This window comes from Vanellus vanellus (genome assembly GCF_965231255.1).
Source record: "Vanellus vanellus genome assembly, chromosome: 8".
Lineage (NCBI taxonomy): Eukaryota > Metazoa > Chordata > Aves > Charadriiformes > Charadriidae > Vanellus > Vanellus vanellus.
In genome coordinates, this window is record NC_138913.1 from 20,760,719 (window position 1) to 20,778,200 (window position 17,482).

The 17,482-nt window shown below is 40.8% G+C and overlaps 1 protein-coding gene across 2 annotated transcripts in view; it reads left to right on the forward strand.

Annotated features, from left to right (window-relative positions):
- The window catches only part of WDFY1 (WD repeat and FYVE domain containing 1), a 28,723-nt gene extending 11,526 nt beyond the window's left edge, over positions 1–17,197 (forward strand). The window contains exons 5-12 of one of the 2 annotated variants that reach the window (XM_082487316.1): positions 978–1,128; positions 3,800–3,912; positions 6,577–6,703; positions 8,293–8,416; positions 10,716–10,817; positions 11,605–11,735; positions 13,430–13,538; positions 14,265–17,197. In XM_082487316.1, coding sequence (XP_082343442.1) covers positions 978–1,128; positions 3,800–3,912; positions 6,577–6,703; positions 8,293–8,416; positions 10,716–10,817; positions 11,605–11,735; positions 13,430–13,538; positions 14,265–14,324 — 917 coding nt within the window. In that variant the 3' untranslated portion in view covers positions 14,325–17,197. The remainder of the gene's footprint in view (positions 1–977; positions 1,129–3,799; positions 3,913–6,576; positions 6,704–8,292; positions 8,417–10,715; positions 10,818–11,604; positions 11,736–13,429; positions 13,539–14,264) is intronic. The other variant, XM_082487317.1, reaches the window with a different exon arrangement.
- Positions 17,198–17,482: the final 285 nt, after the last annotated feature.

The window sequence follows — 17,482 nt, forward strand, 5'->3', positions numbered from 1 at the left end:
CTTCTTGGTTAGTGGCAGCATTATAAACAAAGCTGGATGGGCTTTGGTTGCTGCCTCAGGCAGCAGTTTGAGTGCTGTGGACCAGATACACTTTCTGGTGCTTAAAAGCATGAACCATAGAACCAATGAATGGTTTGGTTTGGAAGGGACCTTAAAGATCGTCTAGTTCCAGCCCCCCTGCCATGGGCAGGGACACCTCCCACCAGCCCAGGTTGCTCAAAGTCCCATCCAACCCGGCCTTGAACGCTCCCAGGGATGGGGCATCCACAGCTTCTCTGGGCAACCTGTTCCAGTGTCTCGCCACCCTCACAGTAAAGAATTTATTCCTCATAGCTAAACTGGAAGAGGGTAGATTCAGATTAAAACCATTACCCCTGGTCCTATCGCTACACTCCCTGATAAGAGTCCTTCCCCATCTTTCCTGTAAGACCCCCTTTAGGTACTGGAAGGCTGCTGTAAAGTCTCCCTGGAGACTCCTCCAGGCTGAACAACCCCAGCTCACTCGGCCTGTCCTCATAGGAGAGGTGTTCCAGCCCTCTGATCACCTTCTGAATCTGAGCATAGCTCCCCTGGGGTCAGGAAAAGAGGGACTTAAAGAAAGTAATTAAGGTTTCTAGATGTGTTAAATTCTCCCCAGAAGTTCTGGCCTAACTAGAGGAAGCTCAGGGTTTGTCTGCTTCTTAACCAGAGCATCTTGGGTATCCGGGCTGAACTCAGCTTCTCCCTCTGTGGGAGAAAGGCTTAAATTAATTGACTGACATGTTTGATTCACTTAAGCTATTCGGGAGGCAAACACCAAATAGAACAATGCTAACCTTTTAATTCAGCCTAGAGGCAAGTATAATATGATGGTAAAAATGTCTCCTTGGGGAACTGCTTAGTTATGAACTTCAACCTACGTCTCTCCAAATTAGAACATAAGAACACATCACTTTGATTTTTAGGACAAACTAGCCAGAATCTTTTTCTTCCCACAGCTCATCAGAATCGAGTGTCTGCTATTACTTTCTGCCTGGCATCAGAGTGGGTTATCAGCACTGGTCACGACAAGTGCATCAGCTGGATGTGCACCAGGAGTGGGACTATGCTTGGGAGACACTACTTCACCTCTTGGGCTTCATGTCTACAGTATCCTTCGAAAACTGATTGCTACCCTGAAACTGGAGGAGTACTTTGTTCCTTTAGCTCAATTTGTTCTCTCCTTTTCGTGTAAAAACCTAGAGTGAAATCTCTTGCAAGTCTGCAAACCGTTATTCTGATTAGATGTTTAATGCCTTTATTTCTGTTGGCTGTTGTTAAACAGTAGAAGGGGATGTTGTCACCTTGAGTTACAGAGATTGCAGTGTGTTAGTTCCTAATTTTGAGATGTTTATCTGTAGCATCTTGTGGAAGTGACTAGTAACTGTATTTATACCCTGCCTCCTAGGCAAGGCACTTTGTTCAACAGATGCAAGTGTGCATTTGAGTCCTTCTAGAGCATAAAACATAATGAAAACCCTCTGGACTGATTTAATTTTTCTGTCTTTGCTCATGTTAATCTTTTCTATCTTTAAAGTACAGGGTATGTTGAAACTTTATTCATTACTAGTAGTTAAAAGCAAATTGCTTTCAACTACAGTAGTTGTAGCTTAAGAACTCCAGTTGTCTGTTCAGCTTTAAGTACTTCAGTGCATTCTTTATTCTGTGTAAAAGACTTACAAATGCAGTAGCTTAAAATGTAGCTCATGTATCAAAATTTTTGAACATGAGTTAAGTACTTTAAATTCTAAAGCTGTTTTTTAGCACTTGTTAATGGTGGCAGTTTAGATGTGGCCTGACAGTAATTGGAGGTACTGGTTGGTGTATGAGGATTAATGGCAGTAATGTAGAAGTGGCATGATTCAAAAGCTGAAAGAGGTCAACTACATCTCTTGGGGAAAAAAACAAAAACAAACCCCAAACAAAACCACCTCTCTAGAATTGCTATACACCTGTGTAGTGCTAAGAAACTAGGAGGAAAGCCAACTGCTTGGTTGCCAGCAGCATGTCTAGCCTTCTGAGGTCTCTCACCTGTGCAGACCCTGCCTTACTGACTGAAGAGCTGACAGGTTTGTATTATTGTATCATTGCTCTTTTTTGCTGTCCTTGTTTTAGAGTACAGGAAACGTTTTGTGAGATGCAAAGCCCATGTACAGCTCAGCACAGAACTGGTTAATACTTGGGGGGGGGGAGCACGTTAGACTAGTTCACAGAACAGTCTGGTGCCTCTGAGCCTCACTACTTGAATTCAGTGAGTTCTATAGCTAATGCTATTGCAAATAATGGAACAATTTATTATGAAAATGGAGAAAAGAATATGACCTTTTTGTCAAGATAAAAATAAATTTCCACTGGCATTTGAAAATGCATTGTAATTGATCCTGCCTTTAGACTTGTGTTTGGAAGAACTAGCTTTCTGATGTGTGTACTAAGTGCTTGGTCTCCCTGTCAGGAGGTTCCTTAGGAGTTATTTGTTAATGATCCTGTGTGTAAGCACAGTGCCTATTCTTTACTGGATTAGCGGGGATAATGCTAGCCTGAACTTCCACAATGAAGAAAGGATCACGTGTTCAGGGACTTAGTGGATTTGTTGAAAGTGAATTGTTTATCTCAAGATTCTGAAGGCTTAAGAGATTTCAGAATGTCATCAGATGGCAAAACCTCTACTTTTTCACTTATGGTGGTGAGCTTTTTGGTGCACTGACTTTTTAAAGTTAGTCTTTTCTGTTGTGTAGAATAGGCTGCTTTCCTAGCTGCTGCTCGTGTGTTTGTGTGGCTACAGGAGTACAGGTGAGTTGATACACAACTCTTGGGTTATGTGGTGTCAGCTGCCTGGGCTTTTGATTGCTCTTGCTTATATCCTGAGTAACAAAACCCTTCTAAATGTTGCAAATGGTCTGGTGCCATCCAGCTTGCTATGCTTTGGTTTCTGGAGACAGCCGTAACATAGTAACAAAAACTGAATATAAGAAAATTGTTATGATGTATAACAATTTTGCCAAACGTGCCACCTTGTTAATGTATCCCATGTTAGGATGCGGCGTGGCTTTTATGTCAGTGTTAAATGACAGAACTCTTTCTGAAATACTGTTCAGTCTTCGATACCCTGCTCAAGGACCTGCATCAGTAAACTTGAAAGTGCAGAGAGCAGAACAAGAAATCAGATGGTCTCACCTTCTCAGTAGCTAGAACATGGGGAGTACACTTACACTGTAAAGTAAACTAGCTGTGAAGGGTCAACATCCTTGTACCTTAGTTTTCCTGTCCTGGGGGCATTAACTAGTATAATATGCTAGAAAACTAAGAGCTTATAGGTGCAGATATTAAGTAAGACCAAATGCCACCCAGTGTCCAGTGAGGTACTCCTAATGGTAGCTCTGCACTGCAATGAGTAGCCTGAAGAGTTCTGGCATCTCTTGGAGAAGATCATGAGTGTGTTCTGTAAATATCTGCTAGAAATTGTCTAAATCTACTTGGCTTGCCTTAAACTAGGGGATGGATTATCTCATGGCTTCTCCAATGGCTTTCTAAAGCATTTCTTACTTGGTTTCTATACTGCCTTACTTGCACAGGTAGGGAAGGGTGAGGAGAAGAGAGGAATGAAAAAGGTTTAACTATTATGGTCTCCAACACCTTTAGAAGTAGTTACATAAATATGTCTGGCATATTAAAATGTTCTTTTCCAATTTGTTTTACTCTGTAGCTGGCAGCTGTGCTATCTGTTTCAGTTCCACAAAATACTCTTGAGAGCAAATGAGGCTTCTCCTTGACTGGTGTTCAGATATGATTATGAAACTCGGCATGCATTTGTTGGTGATTATTCTGGACAGATCACTCTCCTGAAGCTTGAGCAGAATACATGCTCAGTTATCACAACACTCAAAGGGCATGAAGGTAAAGTAACTCTTCCTCTTAATTCCACTTGACCCAGATTATAGTACCTCTTTGTAAATTGGGGTGAGATCTTCAGTTGGATATCTACCTTTTAAGGACAGATACTGGATAAACAACTAGTGCAGGCTAGTAGTTATCAAAAGCTGTTCAAAGCAGTACATATGACTATTGTTAAAGAATAGACACATTCTTGCTGGAAAGGGAAATCTTAGCCTTATAAATACTGACAGGTATTTTTATTATAGATGAAAAATAAAGGTAAACATATGCATTCAATTATGCACAAGTTATCCACTAGATGGCCACCTTTAAAAACTTTAGTCTCCTTAATGTTAAAAAGAAAGGATGAGAATGTGTTACATCTTGTTTTCCCCTCTCTGGAGACCTTGTAATTCTATAGAATCTAGATTGGGGGTTGCTAAAGCTGTTTTAGGTATTATTAAAGAGCCACTTAATTCTTCCCAATGCAGACTTTGATGTTCTGATCAGTCTTTATGAGACTTTAGTTCAGTTTCCTGAACTAAACTATGTTTAGCTGAAGCTAGGCTATATGCAAGAAATCTAGAGAGCCTTTTAGAATCAAAACTGTCTAGTCAAAGACAAATGTCTCATCCTGTGTAGTATAGCTGAAGTCCTTATCAGATGAAGAACCAAATAGTCTGTTACATGATATGGAGCCACTGTCTGCTGTAATAAGTAAGGCAAGAATGCAAATCGCTGAAAAATATGTAGTTAAATAATATGCTGAGAGAAATAAACAAGACTTAATGCCTTTTCCCGTGTGGTACTGGCAACTTTAAAATCAGCTGACTAGTTTGCATTTGGCTAGGTGTGAATTACTGGGTCATAAGTCTCTGACCCACTGGAAAAGGCTGCTTTGTTTAATAGCTGTAAGTATAGAGTAGACTTTGTTAAAGCTGCGTAGACTCCTGATTTACAGATGACTGTAAAATGATAAAGCTGGCTTTGAAAGAGAGAGGCAAGTTGAGATTTTCAAATGATAAATGCCTCTTCTGCTTTCAAGCAGAGTTTCAGATTGTTTCATTACAAGCAAAATAATTCTCCAGGCCCTGGAAACTCCTTTACCCCTGTATGCTTTTGCACTTGTCTGTTAAAATACAACTCTTCGGTAGATATTATTGTTAGTCTGAAATCAGTATGTCTTGACACGGCACTACATATAGTGCATATTCTATCTATTGAGTTGTGGTGGGCTTCCAAGCACCAACTTCAACAGTGCTGTCCGCATAGCAAACAACTTTGGCTTATATGTAAGTTCCCGAAGGGGATTGTGATCCTCAAAACAAGAATTGATCTAGTACAGAAATCAATTAAATTTGACAGGCAGAAACAGGTTTTTCTTCAATTGGTGTAATAGTAGCTCCTTCATCTTTTTTCTTTTTTCTTTTCCCTTTTTTTTAAAGCAAAACCGATTATGTGTAACCTTTTTTGCCTCCAAAGTATTTGCATAATATTCTCAAGGTGTGGTAACTCTAAACTTAAATGGCATCTGGCTCTTCTCTGGGTGCAGCTGTTTGCCAGACTTCAAAAGTCTGACTTCATCTTGTTTCCTTTCTAGCTCTTGCCTGACTGTGACTTCATAAGCAAGCAAGGTTTGCTTTGCAATTTAAATGGTTTTAGGACTTGTCCTTCAACAGTCAGCTTCCAAAATTCTTCATATTTAACAGCCTACTCTGTGCAATGCTGAGATAATACTTAAACCGCCTTTTATGATGCGGATGGTCACTGTTTTCTTGGAGACAACTGTTCCCAAATGGGTCAGTCTGAAAACAGTGTAGCCCTAAAGGAGACAAGAAAAATCTCTTGCTCCAGAGAGCTGGAAAGGACTGATTTATGCTGTAATTACCATTCATCTTGCTTTCAGACTAACAAGGCTTTTGATGACAACTGAGCAGTGGCAGGATGCTCTTAAAGGCAAGGCTGGCTGTAAGGGAATAAAATGTTCTTGCAACTTCAAAACTATAGGCAGCATGAGTGACAAAATTACTTCTTTAGTCTCCTGACTACATTGCCATGCATATGGCTCCAGTATAAGACTGTTACTGTCAGATGACTCGTTTCTTTCTATGTCTGACTCATGACGTGCACAGCTAAGTTGGGCCTTCTGAAATCTAGTTTTGTAATTTAGTACATAGTGGCCAGATTTGCTAACAGCAGTGAAACTCACTCAAGTTTCTTATTCCAATGATTCTGAGATTGTAAATGGTTATGTAAGGGAGTTGGTTTACCTGTGAACACAGCGTGCTGTCCTGCAGCCACTGACCAAGCACCTTACTGTATTGTAGATACTAGCCTCTGCTTGGCAAGTTTTAGTACGTTTTGTCTTCCAAAGATTGCATAGCAGTCTGCCGACTCTTAACAACTGCCAACTTAACAAGGGGCAGAAAGCTAGTAACTTGAACTTTCTGGCTTGTTCTTTGCATCTAGCTTTCTTCTTAGAGATGTTTTGGTCTATCATCAAATGTTCTCTGCCTCTCTAGTAGGACTGTATCTTGCTGTTGCATGCTGTCCTTTGCCTTAAAGCTTTCAATATCTGTTACTGTAGCAAGGGAGTACCTCAGGTTTCACATTAATAGCCCAGAAGAGCATCATTATGCTGGGGAGTGACTCCCTTAGATCTAACTGCAGAATGTTCTTTCCTAGGAAGTATTACTTCCCTGTGGTGGGACCCTGTTCAGCGACTGCTCTTCTCAGGTGCCTCTGATCACAGCATTATCATGTGGGATATTGGTGGAAGGAAGGGGCGAACACTGCTGCTCCAGGGACATCAGTATGTAATGGTGTCTTATTTTTCCTACATGTTCTGTAATGGACACAGAGTCCCAGGAATACTAAATAGCATGGCAAGATATTTGAATCCTTGTGAATAATGGAGAAAATAACCTTTTGCAGAACTCTGAAGAATTTGAGCAGGAAGAAGCATAATCAGTACTAGGAAAGCGTTACTGATAAATCTTTTTTTGCTCGTGTTTGATACTTCTAAACCATGGGTAATGAGAATATAACATAAAAGTAGGTTATAGAAAGAGGTGGGTAAAAATCCTAAATCATCTTGCTTGGACTTTATGTAAAAGTTGCATGTTTCTGTATTGCAAGTACTTCACGGAGTTGCCTGTGAGGGTGGGGCTAGAAACTTAATGTATAAGCATGTTTGTGTACCCCTGTAAACTTCAACATGTTCCTGTTCTCTGTCTCTTTCTATCAGTGAGGCGATAAACTGATCGGCTAAATGACAGGGGTGGGTCTCTAGACTTCAGAAAAGCATGTCACATCTCCAGTGTTCTGTGGATTAGGTAGTTAGTTGTCTGTATTTAATCAACTCTTTATTTTTACAGGGACATAACACTAGCTGCCGTTTTTAAATTTAGGGCCTTAATTCGGTCTGAGAGGCAGTTCACCACTGAAGATATGTTCTACTTAGAAATGCAGTGGTACTAGAGATCTTGTTTATGTTTAAAGATGTATTTGTATAGTGCATTCTCCTCTTGTCTAATTCCATAGATGCCTCCATCCACCTTTGATCAAGACTGATAGCCTTAGCCCTAGAGCTCTTGTTAAATCTTGAGGATTTAGTTTTATGGCTAAAGAACTAATAATAGAGTACTGGTTACAAAAAAGTAACTGAAGTCAGTGACTGGAGGACTTTATACTGCTGTTACTGCTGCATCATGTGTCCTGGTGAAGACTTATAACACTTAGTTTCTCTTCAAACATCACACTTAGCATCAAACTTCATACTGAATGGGAAAGTAAGTTCTGAGAAGCAGAATGGCTTTTTTAATTCAATTTAGATGTTGCAAAGCAGTCTAATACCATTGAGATCCTTTGTTTAGTTTCTTAGGGTAGACTTACTTTGCCATGACTTTATTTAGGATTAAACTGTGTTATTGGTGAATGCATGCTTTGCTTTGCAGCTACAGACTTACTTACTGTGCGTTGTTGGCAGAAGTGGAAGCTCCAGCTGCTTCCTAGCTATATCTTGAAACAAATATTTCTCTTTATTTTTCCAGTTGTCTCTGTTTTGATAACTGGCTCTCCTTGCCAACACAGAAGAGTATTTGCACGCACACTCTGAGCCAGTTGACACTCAGCTCACTGTCAGTGCTTACTGCCAGCAAATGTTAACGTGGAACTGTACCTCTGGTATTCTGGTCAAGCCTGTAAGAACACTGTTCTAGCCAACATCCTGATGCTAGGGTAGTGCTTAGGTGACAGCATCTGTTCTCTCATCTTCATAGCTCTACTTAGTAGACTTAGCAAAGTGCTTGGAAATCAGTTTTGTCTTCCTAGGTAGCTTACAAGGATAAATTGGGGTTTGCTGGGAAACTAAGCTTTGTTTAAATAGCTATGGGTAAATAGTGTCTATTTTGTTTGCAGTGACAAGGTGCAGGCTATCTGTTACATCCAGCTGACACGGCAGCTGGTATCTTGTTCAGCTGATGGGGGAATTGCTGTTTGGAACATGGATATTAGCCGAGAAGAGGTAAGATCATGTCCTATGTCAATGATATTTTTTTTTTTTTAATTTTTCTTTTTCAAAGGTTTATGCGGCTTTGCTTAGTCAGTTCTGCAGGCTGTTTTCCTCATATTGCCTGAAACTTTAAGGCTGAATGATATTATTAAAACCTGCTCTGTTCTAGTGGCTGTCCATACTGCATTTTAGTAGATGGATTCCCAGGACAGGAGAAGTGCAGGACAGCCTTTGGACTGCTTAGAGTCTTATCTCAATGGGACAACATGTTCATTGCAATGGCTACTGCCCTTGCTGCTGGAACACTCTAAAGCAGGCAGGCCTTTGCAGTATAGAAACCAATGGATGGTGCTTCAGCAGTCTTGAAATAAGTTCTCAACTCATGTCAAAGCAGGTAAAGAAGTGAGATGCTGGTTTTGAGATGCAGTTCAGAATGTAGAGGTTCAGACAATATTTTTTAAAGGCCTTAGTATGCAGCAACTGAGCCTGCCATACACATTCTTTCTGCATTGGTTCATATCCATCATAGGAGCTGAAAAAATGTATATTACTACTATCTTTGATTAAACCATAATTACAGGAGTTAGTTTTGGTTGCCCCCATAAAGCAGTATTTAAGGCTCAGCCTTCCTTGCCCTGTTGCTTTTCCGTAAATGCGTCATGATTAAGAACTGTTTTTCTGACATGTGTTGAGCTGTTACCTTAAGCACACTGAATGCTGCATGTGACACTCCTAACATTTTCAGCATGATGATCTCTCTCCAAAACTTCTGTGATATTATGAATCTTTGTAGTTGCAAGGAACTGATTTAGAATACAATTGGGAAAACAAGATGTGGCCTTTTCTCTTCTGGATCTGCACATGATAATTAAGGGATCTTCTAAATAATAGAGAGTTTTAATACAATTAAAATGCTATGGTTAACTTAGAACAGCCGTGATGTCTCAGAACTTGTAAAACATAATCAAGCTCAGTCCAAAAGCAAAGAAACCAAATGTTTGAAGAATGATGAACATACTGCCTCTGAAGCATTAGCTAGCGAGTCATGTTATAGGTTATTTTCAAATATGCACTAATGCATGTAAGACTAGAAGACAGACTTTTTTTTTGATTTAAAGGAATGATAACTCCACTGATAGCTGTACTATCTTGGGCAGTTCCAACTGTATGTTGGTAATGGTTTTAGTAGTGTTGGCAGGTTTTTACCTCCTGTTTAATGCCTGAATAGGAAGATGCCCTGTTTTTCGGTTAGAGGCAGCCAGAAAGTGGATTCTCAAAAATGCTATTAAGTGAAAACTGCTATTGTAAGTAACTGAAAGAAGCAATATGGAACATCTCACTTGGTGGAGAGGTGACTCATTTCCTCTACTGTCTTCCCCACACCCCATGCTGGACTTGTTACTACCCTTTACAATATTTTCTACTAGCATGGGGAAAGGAAGGACATGCAATCAAGGTTGAAGATGTAGGAACTGGACATCTGGTATTAATAAACATTCATGGTGAGATGGTGATACAACTGACTACTATTTTATTACTATCAACAATGGATGTAAGTGAATTGAGAAGAAAGGCTTTCCTCCTGTTGTGTTTCAGAGAGACTCCCCCATCAGATGTGTAAAGTTGTATAGAATACACATGTTCTAATTCAAGTCTAGGTATAAAAATATTGTGCCTCTCTTTCTGTCCCTTACAAGGATGCTCAGTTGAAGTATCTGAAAGTGTTGAAATGTGTGAAAGCTCTAACTATTTTCATTTGGCCTAGTCTCTTTATGACAGAAAAAATATGTGGGTGGGAGAAGGGATGCATAATGAAGATGTGGGCAGGATGGAAAATGCAGATGAGTTCTTAATTATTTCAGACCGCGATCCTACGGAAGCGGAAAAGATACTTACTTTTGGACCCCCTCTCTTAGAGAGGATGACTGCCTCATGGCTTCTACAACTTGCATTACACTAGCCCTTAAAAATCATCTAGGCAACCAGAGCAAGTGTCTTTGAATGCCTGCAGCAAATTTAATAACTTAGACGTTTGAATTAGTTTTCTTAAGACAGGAACATAACATACTGCTGTGGGCTTAAGAAGTATAGGTGGTGTGTAGGTAACAAATAACTATAGTCTTGGATTTGGTTTTTTTTGTACTAAACTCCCTATATACTGTACCGTAAGCAGTCTATTGTTGTAATGTCCAGAGCTGAGACAGGGCATCTTTCCAAGTAAAACTTTACTTTGGATTCTTAAAACAAACTTCCTTGACTGTGGTATGAGGAAAAAGAATTCTGATTGCTTGCATCTCTTGCTCTTTTGTAGGCTCCTCAGTGGCTAGAAAGTGATTCCTGTCAGAAGTGTGAACAACCTTTCTTCTGGAATATAAAGCAAATGTGGGACACAAAGACATTAGGGTTGAGACAGGTGAGATCAACTGTTTGAGTGCTTAGCTGTACTTGAGCACTTAAGCAAAATGCAAACAGAAAACCACTAAAGCTGTTAGATCTTTTAAACTGTTGGTATTTTTGCTGCTTTGAAGTGAGGGTTTATTGAGATCTCAGAGCTTCTAGGCAGTGCTAACAAATTTCCAAATTCTATGGGAAGTCTTGCATCAAACTTTCAGCACAAGGCAAAGCAGGCTGTGCTGGGAGTGCTCTGTTGGGTTTCTCTGAATAGTTCTATACACTGAAGCTGTGGACAGCTAATCCTCAAGTGTTGTGTGAAGTGGCACACAATGCCCCATAACTGAGCAAATTGCAGCCTATCATGTTGTAGGGTACTCAGTTCAATGAAGCAGTGATGGCCTTGCTCTTACTGGGCTTGAAAGTGAAAGCTTTCTGGATAGCTTTCTTTTTGGAGGGACTGGACAGGCACCAAGACACTCATCTGTTTCTGGCTTTCTTAGACTGTTATTTCCTTGATTGCTTGTTCAACCCTCTTTTTCCCCTGCTCCCAGAAAGAGCTTGCAAAAGTAGAAGAGGATGGACAGGAAGAATATGGAGGTAAACCCATTAATGACCAAGACAACAGTTCAGGACTCCAGAGTCCTTGGTCTTTGCTTGATGTAACAGAAAACTTCCTATCAGGTTGCTTCCTGACAGGTTGCAAAACAGAAGCTTTGTTGTTGCTGCTCAGTGAACACTTGATAACGTGGTCAAGTGGCACAATATATATTGATTTTTTTTGTTTGTTTTCTTTTTCCACCATGAAGCATCATTGCAGAAAATGTGGGCAAGCAGTATGTGGCAAGTGCAGTACCAAACGGTCAAGCTACCCGATCATGGGCTTTGAGTTCCAGGTCCGTGTCTGTGATTCCTGTTTTGAGTCAATCAAGGATGAAGAGTGAGTATTAAGGAGTAATAAAGTAATGCTGCTGAGGTGCTGAAACACTTTTGCTTGCCCCACATCCGCCCGCAATGCTACAAAAACATGCCAAGCTGACTCGCTGCTAAAAGGCCATCTTTGCCTTGGGCACTCAATGCACTACAGTGGCAGAGATCCTTCAACTGGCTCTGCAAGCGGATTTAGATCAGATGTGGTATTACAACTTTTTTATCCACTTCATTTCTTCTTTTCCATGAGCCCAGATCTAGAGTTGAAACATACTTGTCTCAAGATTTCTGTTCAGGTAAAGGCTATTGATTGCACTTAAAATGGCTAAATGGGTGCCTGACAGTGCATCACAGCTGCCAGGATGTATATGCATTAGTTCATGTACACTTGCTGAAAACTGTTCCTACAAGAATATTCTTCACAGCCCAACATTATTTTCCCCATGCAAGCAAACTGGGTTAAATGTAATTTGCTGTTTCATTAAACCCTTAGCAATGAAGGAACCCCCTTTTTGTCTTGATATGAACAAGACTTTACTAGACAGTAAATTATCCATGGCCCAGCAATGTGCCCTTGTCGCCAAAAAGGCCAATGGAATCCTGGGCTGCATAGGGAAGAGTGTGGCCAGTAGGTCGAGGGAGGTCATTCTCCCCCTCTACTCGGCACTGGTGAGGCCACAACTGGAATACTGTGTCCAGTTTTGGGCTCCCCAGTTCAAGAGGGACAGGGAACTGCTGGAGCGAGTCCAGCGAAGGGCAACTAAGATGATTAAGGGCTTGGAGCATCTGCCTTATGAGGAAAGGCTGAGAGAGCTGGGACTCTTTAGCCTGGAGAAGAGAAGGCTGAGGGGAGACCTGATTATGGCATACAAGTATCTAAGGGGTGGGTTGAAGAAGGATGGAGCCAGGCTCTTTTCATTGGTTCCAAGTGACAGGACGAGGGGCAATGGGCACAAGTTGGAACACAGGAAGTTCCGTTCAAATACACGGAAACAGTTCTTTACGGTTCGGGTGACAGAGCACTGGAACAGGCTGCCCAGGGAGGTTGTGGAGTCCCCTTCCCTGGAGATTTTCAAGACCCGCCTGGATGCAGTCCTGAGTAATGTGCTCTAGGCAATCCTGCTTTAGCAGGGGAGTTGGACTAGATGATCTCTAGAGGTCCCTTCCAACTCTGATAATTCTGTGATTCTGTGATTCTGTGATACTGTTCACTGCCCTGTCACCTCCTTGGATGCTTCGAGTGCTAAAGGACCAAAGTAATCAGATGCTAATTTTGGGGGTAGCGGGGGTGGTGGTGTTTGATTTTTTTGGTTGGTGAATTTTTGTTTGTTTGCTTTTTCTGAAAAAGGGAGGTGCTGTGCCCTACTTGACTCACTATAGCTGGCAGGAAAAATGTAGCTGAACTTGACTTTATAACCAGGAGTAGAATTATTTACAAATGAACTGTCCCACTTCTGCTCTAGTATTATTAACAGTCAGGCTGCAGAAGGCCAGGAAACGTCACACCTGTATAACTATACAAGTAGTGCCTTAGTGTGATTTGCTAATTTAATTCTGTCCCCTTTAATATGGCACTGCAGTTCTCAGGACTGATTTATTAGCACTTAGGCAATTTAGTTTTGTTGCAAGTTTATTTTGTACTGGTATAACTATGCCGTCAAGCTTCATCTGATGGCTGGCTTCATTTGAATTGTTCTCTTGCAGCCGTACTTCCTTGGCAACCTTTCATGAAGGAAAACACAACATTTCACACATGTCCATGGACATCTCCAGAGGGCTAATGGTGACTTGTGGGAGTGACCGGATTGTGAAGGTATTCATGTACCTCTTTCCTGCATTTGTTTAGAGATATTTAATCGAGAACTAATGTTTGTATATACTTTTTTCTTTCTGACAACTGTTGCTACAAAGCTAACTGTTGTGGGCAGCAAGAATCATATTTGTTGCAGACTATTCTTCCTGCAGCTGAAGGAGGAAATGACCTATAACTCCACTGTATGGAGTCTAGCTGTCAGTTGGTTACTGTTGGTGTCCTTTGGACAAACAAAGCAGGCATCAGCAGCAGGAGAATCTGCCAGCAGCCTTAAAGACACAGACATGATGAAATGTGAAGGCTTCCTTTACTCTGAGCTCCCTGGCCTCTTGGAGCATTGCCACTAAAAGCCCTGCTTGTAACAGTGACATGGAAATTGGACTGATGTAGAATCTTGCTGTGCTTAAGTTATACATCCTCCATGCATGTCAGAACTGAGACTGTTCCAGTCTGTCCCTGTTCTTCCGTAAACATGTTTATAACAAACTGCCTAGCACTTTTTAAAACAGACCTACAGAGAACAGCTAGAAGACTCTTAAGCCCTAAGTTTGGCTTTTGGTTTGTAAGGCTGTCGTAACTCTTCGTGACATTTTCCTCAAGTAGAGTTTAAACAGGATTTGCTGCCTTGTGTCCAGGGAGGTGTCTTCATATTTGCTTCTATGCCTCTTGCAGAAATACTTCTTAGGTCTTATGTGCTATGTAATTCTCCACAATATTTTCTTCCAGATCTGGGACATGACGCCAGTAGTTGGTTGCAGCCTTGCAACTGGCTTCTCTTCACGCTGATCTCGTACCTGACAGGTTTATGCACCTTATGTACAGCAATATGCACCGAATGAATGGAATCCTTCTCTGAGAATATTGCCGCAAACACTGGTTGCTTGATTCTTCTCCTGCTGCTGTTCCAGGATGGACAGTCACCTTTGTAGAGCATGGCTTTTCTGTGGGGTTCACCAGGAATCTCCTTGGTGCGGAAGCGCAGTTTCGCAGCCTCTTGGACTAACGTAAAATGGCTTACCTGCAATATGACACCTTGATGAAAGGACCTGTTGTTTCTTGGTTTACATATGTAGTGTTAACAATGTGCGATCTCTGCTGATATATCTTGTACAGTTACCTTGTAGCTAAAACATTATCAGAGTAAAATGAGTGTAGTAAATTCAATCTGTGCAAGTAGTAAAATAACTTATTTTCTCTTCCAAAAAGCAGTTCTGTAGAAATACTTTTGAGCAGTCACTGTCTAAACTGCCTCCAAAAGGTATGTTGGTTATTCCTATGGAAGGAGGAGATACTTGAAAGTGGCAGGCAGCTTCTTTCAGATGAGGTAGTAAGAGAAGCTTTGATCACACAAGATTTCCTTTATTGGCTTTCTTGTAGTGTTTGTCTTCAAGTTCAGTTATTAGTGAAATCAGTTTTGTGGGACAGCTGTTCTGTTTAGGTAGCTGGTGAGTCTTTGAACAATTCTAGGCTCTTTAAGTAGCGTTTTAGCATAGCTAATAAACTTCTGTAGTTCTTAGGAAAACGTGCAGCCCAGCTACTCTACTTTAAAGACAGGCCGTAGGTATGAGCCGTGTACTTTGACAACTCTGTAATGCTGTTAGAATGGGAAGCCAAGCAGATCTGCCTTGTTAAATGTAATGGCGAAGAAAAAATGGCCAGCTAAATTTTAGAGACTTTTTTCTGTGGAAAGGCTGATATTTCTTTAATGGTATGGAACCTGTCTAAGTGCAGCATAGATTCAAATACTGCCTTGGTGTTGCTTATAACAGATAAATACTGAGCAATAATTACTGAGGTACAGAACAGCTGCTTTTTTCCCTGCACCTAGGTCTGTTAATCCTGAGATATCTGTATTGATTCTTTCCTGTTTCAAAGCTGAGAAGTATGAAGAATAGCTGGGAGGCTTTTATGACTGTGCAGTTGGCACGTACAGGAAATAAACAGTGAGATATTGTCAATAAATTGGTCAGTCAGTTGTGTGAATTTCCTACATTTGAACATTGTATGGAGAACTTATTTTGAAACTTTGAAAGCTAAGGTAATATGTCGCAGAGTTTAAGCTTGGAGCTATTGAGATTTTTCTGAAAACAGATGCATGCATGCGAGGACAAAAAAATGTGCATAGGTCAGCTGGCCCACAACAGATGGTGTTGCGCAACTCTCAAAGGTAATAGGCTTTTTCTGGCAGAGGACTTAAGGGTTAGACTGTCTTTATTTACAGCAACAATCAAACGGTGCTATGAGTGTTAGTGAATTCCAGTCCTAGGTGTGTAACTTGACACTAATAACCTGCATTGGACCATGCTGTAGGCTGAAATAGATGAAGATCGTGGTATCGTTAATACGTCATGATTCACTTGCATTTTAAGCCAAAAAGCTGATAGTCTCCAAAGGGCATTAGAATCCAGAATATAATAGTTACTGTTATTTTGGATCTGGCTTTGTCTACCTTTCCATGGGCCTTCTCTGGAAGTTTTGCGAAGACTCTTTTAATCTGCTAGGCTTATTGGGCCACTGAATAATAAACAAATCCCTTTTTTGTGGGAATCCCAAAACTTGTCTTACCTTCAATTTGGGAATTAGCACTTGTCACACTGATTTGATTCATCCCTTGCTACATGCTGTATAGCTTATGTTTTTTATGAAGGCTTATTTCTAAGCTACTGAGAAAATCACCTTGTACTGGAAAAAAGTTGCAGCTTTCTGCTCTGAAGGCTTTCACCCTTGTAAATTAGGAAGCAAACTGAGTGGTTGAAGGGGTAAATAAGTCCTGATAATGCTTTGCATTCACTTTCAGACTTCTTCCTATCTGGCTCTGGAAGACAATGGAAGCCTTCTTCCTCACAGTGTGTAAGGCAGAACACGACTTACATTGCTAGAACTGTTTAAGATCCTACTGTGCTGTGGTAAGGAGTGTCTAGGGTCATGAGTTAAGGCGGGAGATTGATGTAGAAATTGGGATGAACAGCATATTTTTCAAACCAGGCGTTCTGAAACTTACACCAGTGATACTGAGGTGTAACTCCTTTGCAGCTAGCACTCCTGAGCTTCAGCTTTTTTAGTTCTGATTAGTCAACGTACCCCCTGATCAGTATGCAGCTACCCCCCTTCCCTGTGAATACTTCCTCTGCTTCTTGACAGCCACCTACCTAACTATGGTTTTGCCACTAGATAATATATTCTCTACTACATATTGTTAAACCTATGGAATCTATTTTCTATAATTGATATACTTAACAGTAGTGTCAGTTCAGATATAACAAGACAATTATGGCTGCTAAATTATTAGTCATTTACGTATACTCTTGGTGTTGAATGAGTAATGCTTACAAACCACTAAAGAGATAGTGTTTTTGTTTATAAACAACTATTTTGAAGGCACATACTCTCTCATGAAATTGAACATACTTCAACGATGTCAGCTCAAGTGTGCAATTACTGAGAAGGATTGATTTGAAGCATTACTAGTCTCGCTTGTATAACCTCCTTCACTGGGGCAGGGAAGGGGAGCAAAGGGTACTAATATGTGCTAATTCTTTACTAGTTGTGTTTCTGTACCCTGCATAGTTAAGAAATGCTAGATAAATCTGTCCCTTGCTCCTTCTTGTCTGTTTTTTAAACTTTGATTACATGTACAATAAAATATTTCTTGATATTCACTTAGTCTATTGGATGATCCATCTTTTCTTCCATTCTCTGAATGCACGACCCCTGTTGTATGCTCTGGTTCCTCCTTTACATGGCCCATGTCCAAATTCTAGGTTGGAGGTAGAGCTTGTTAGCTGTGTTGTATTGGAACTGAATGAGCTGGAGCAGTGGGGTTACAGGCCCATGATGAACCAGTGAGCTGAGAGACAAACAACTGCTGCATGGTCCCAGCTAGGGATGTACAACCCTATCCTGTGTCCTGCTTGCTAGCTGGTATAGACCTCTTACCTGGTTCC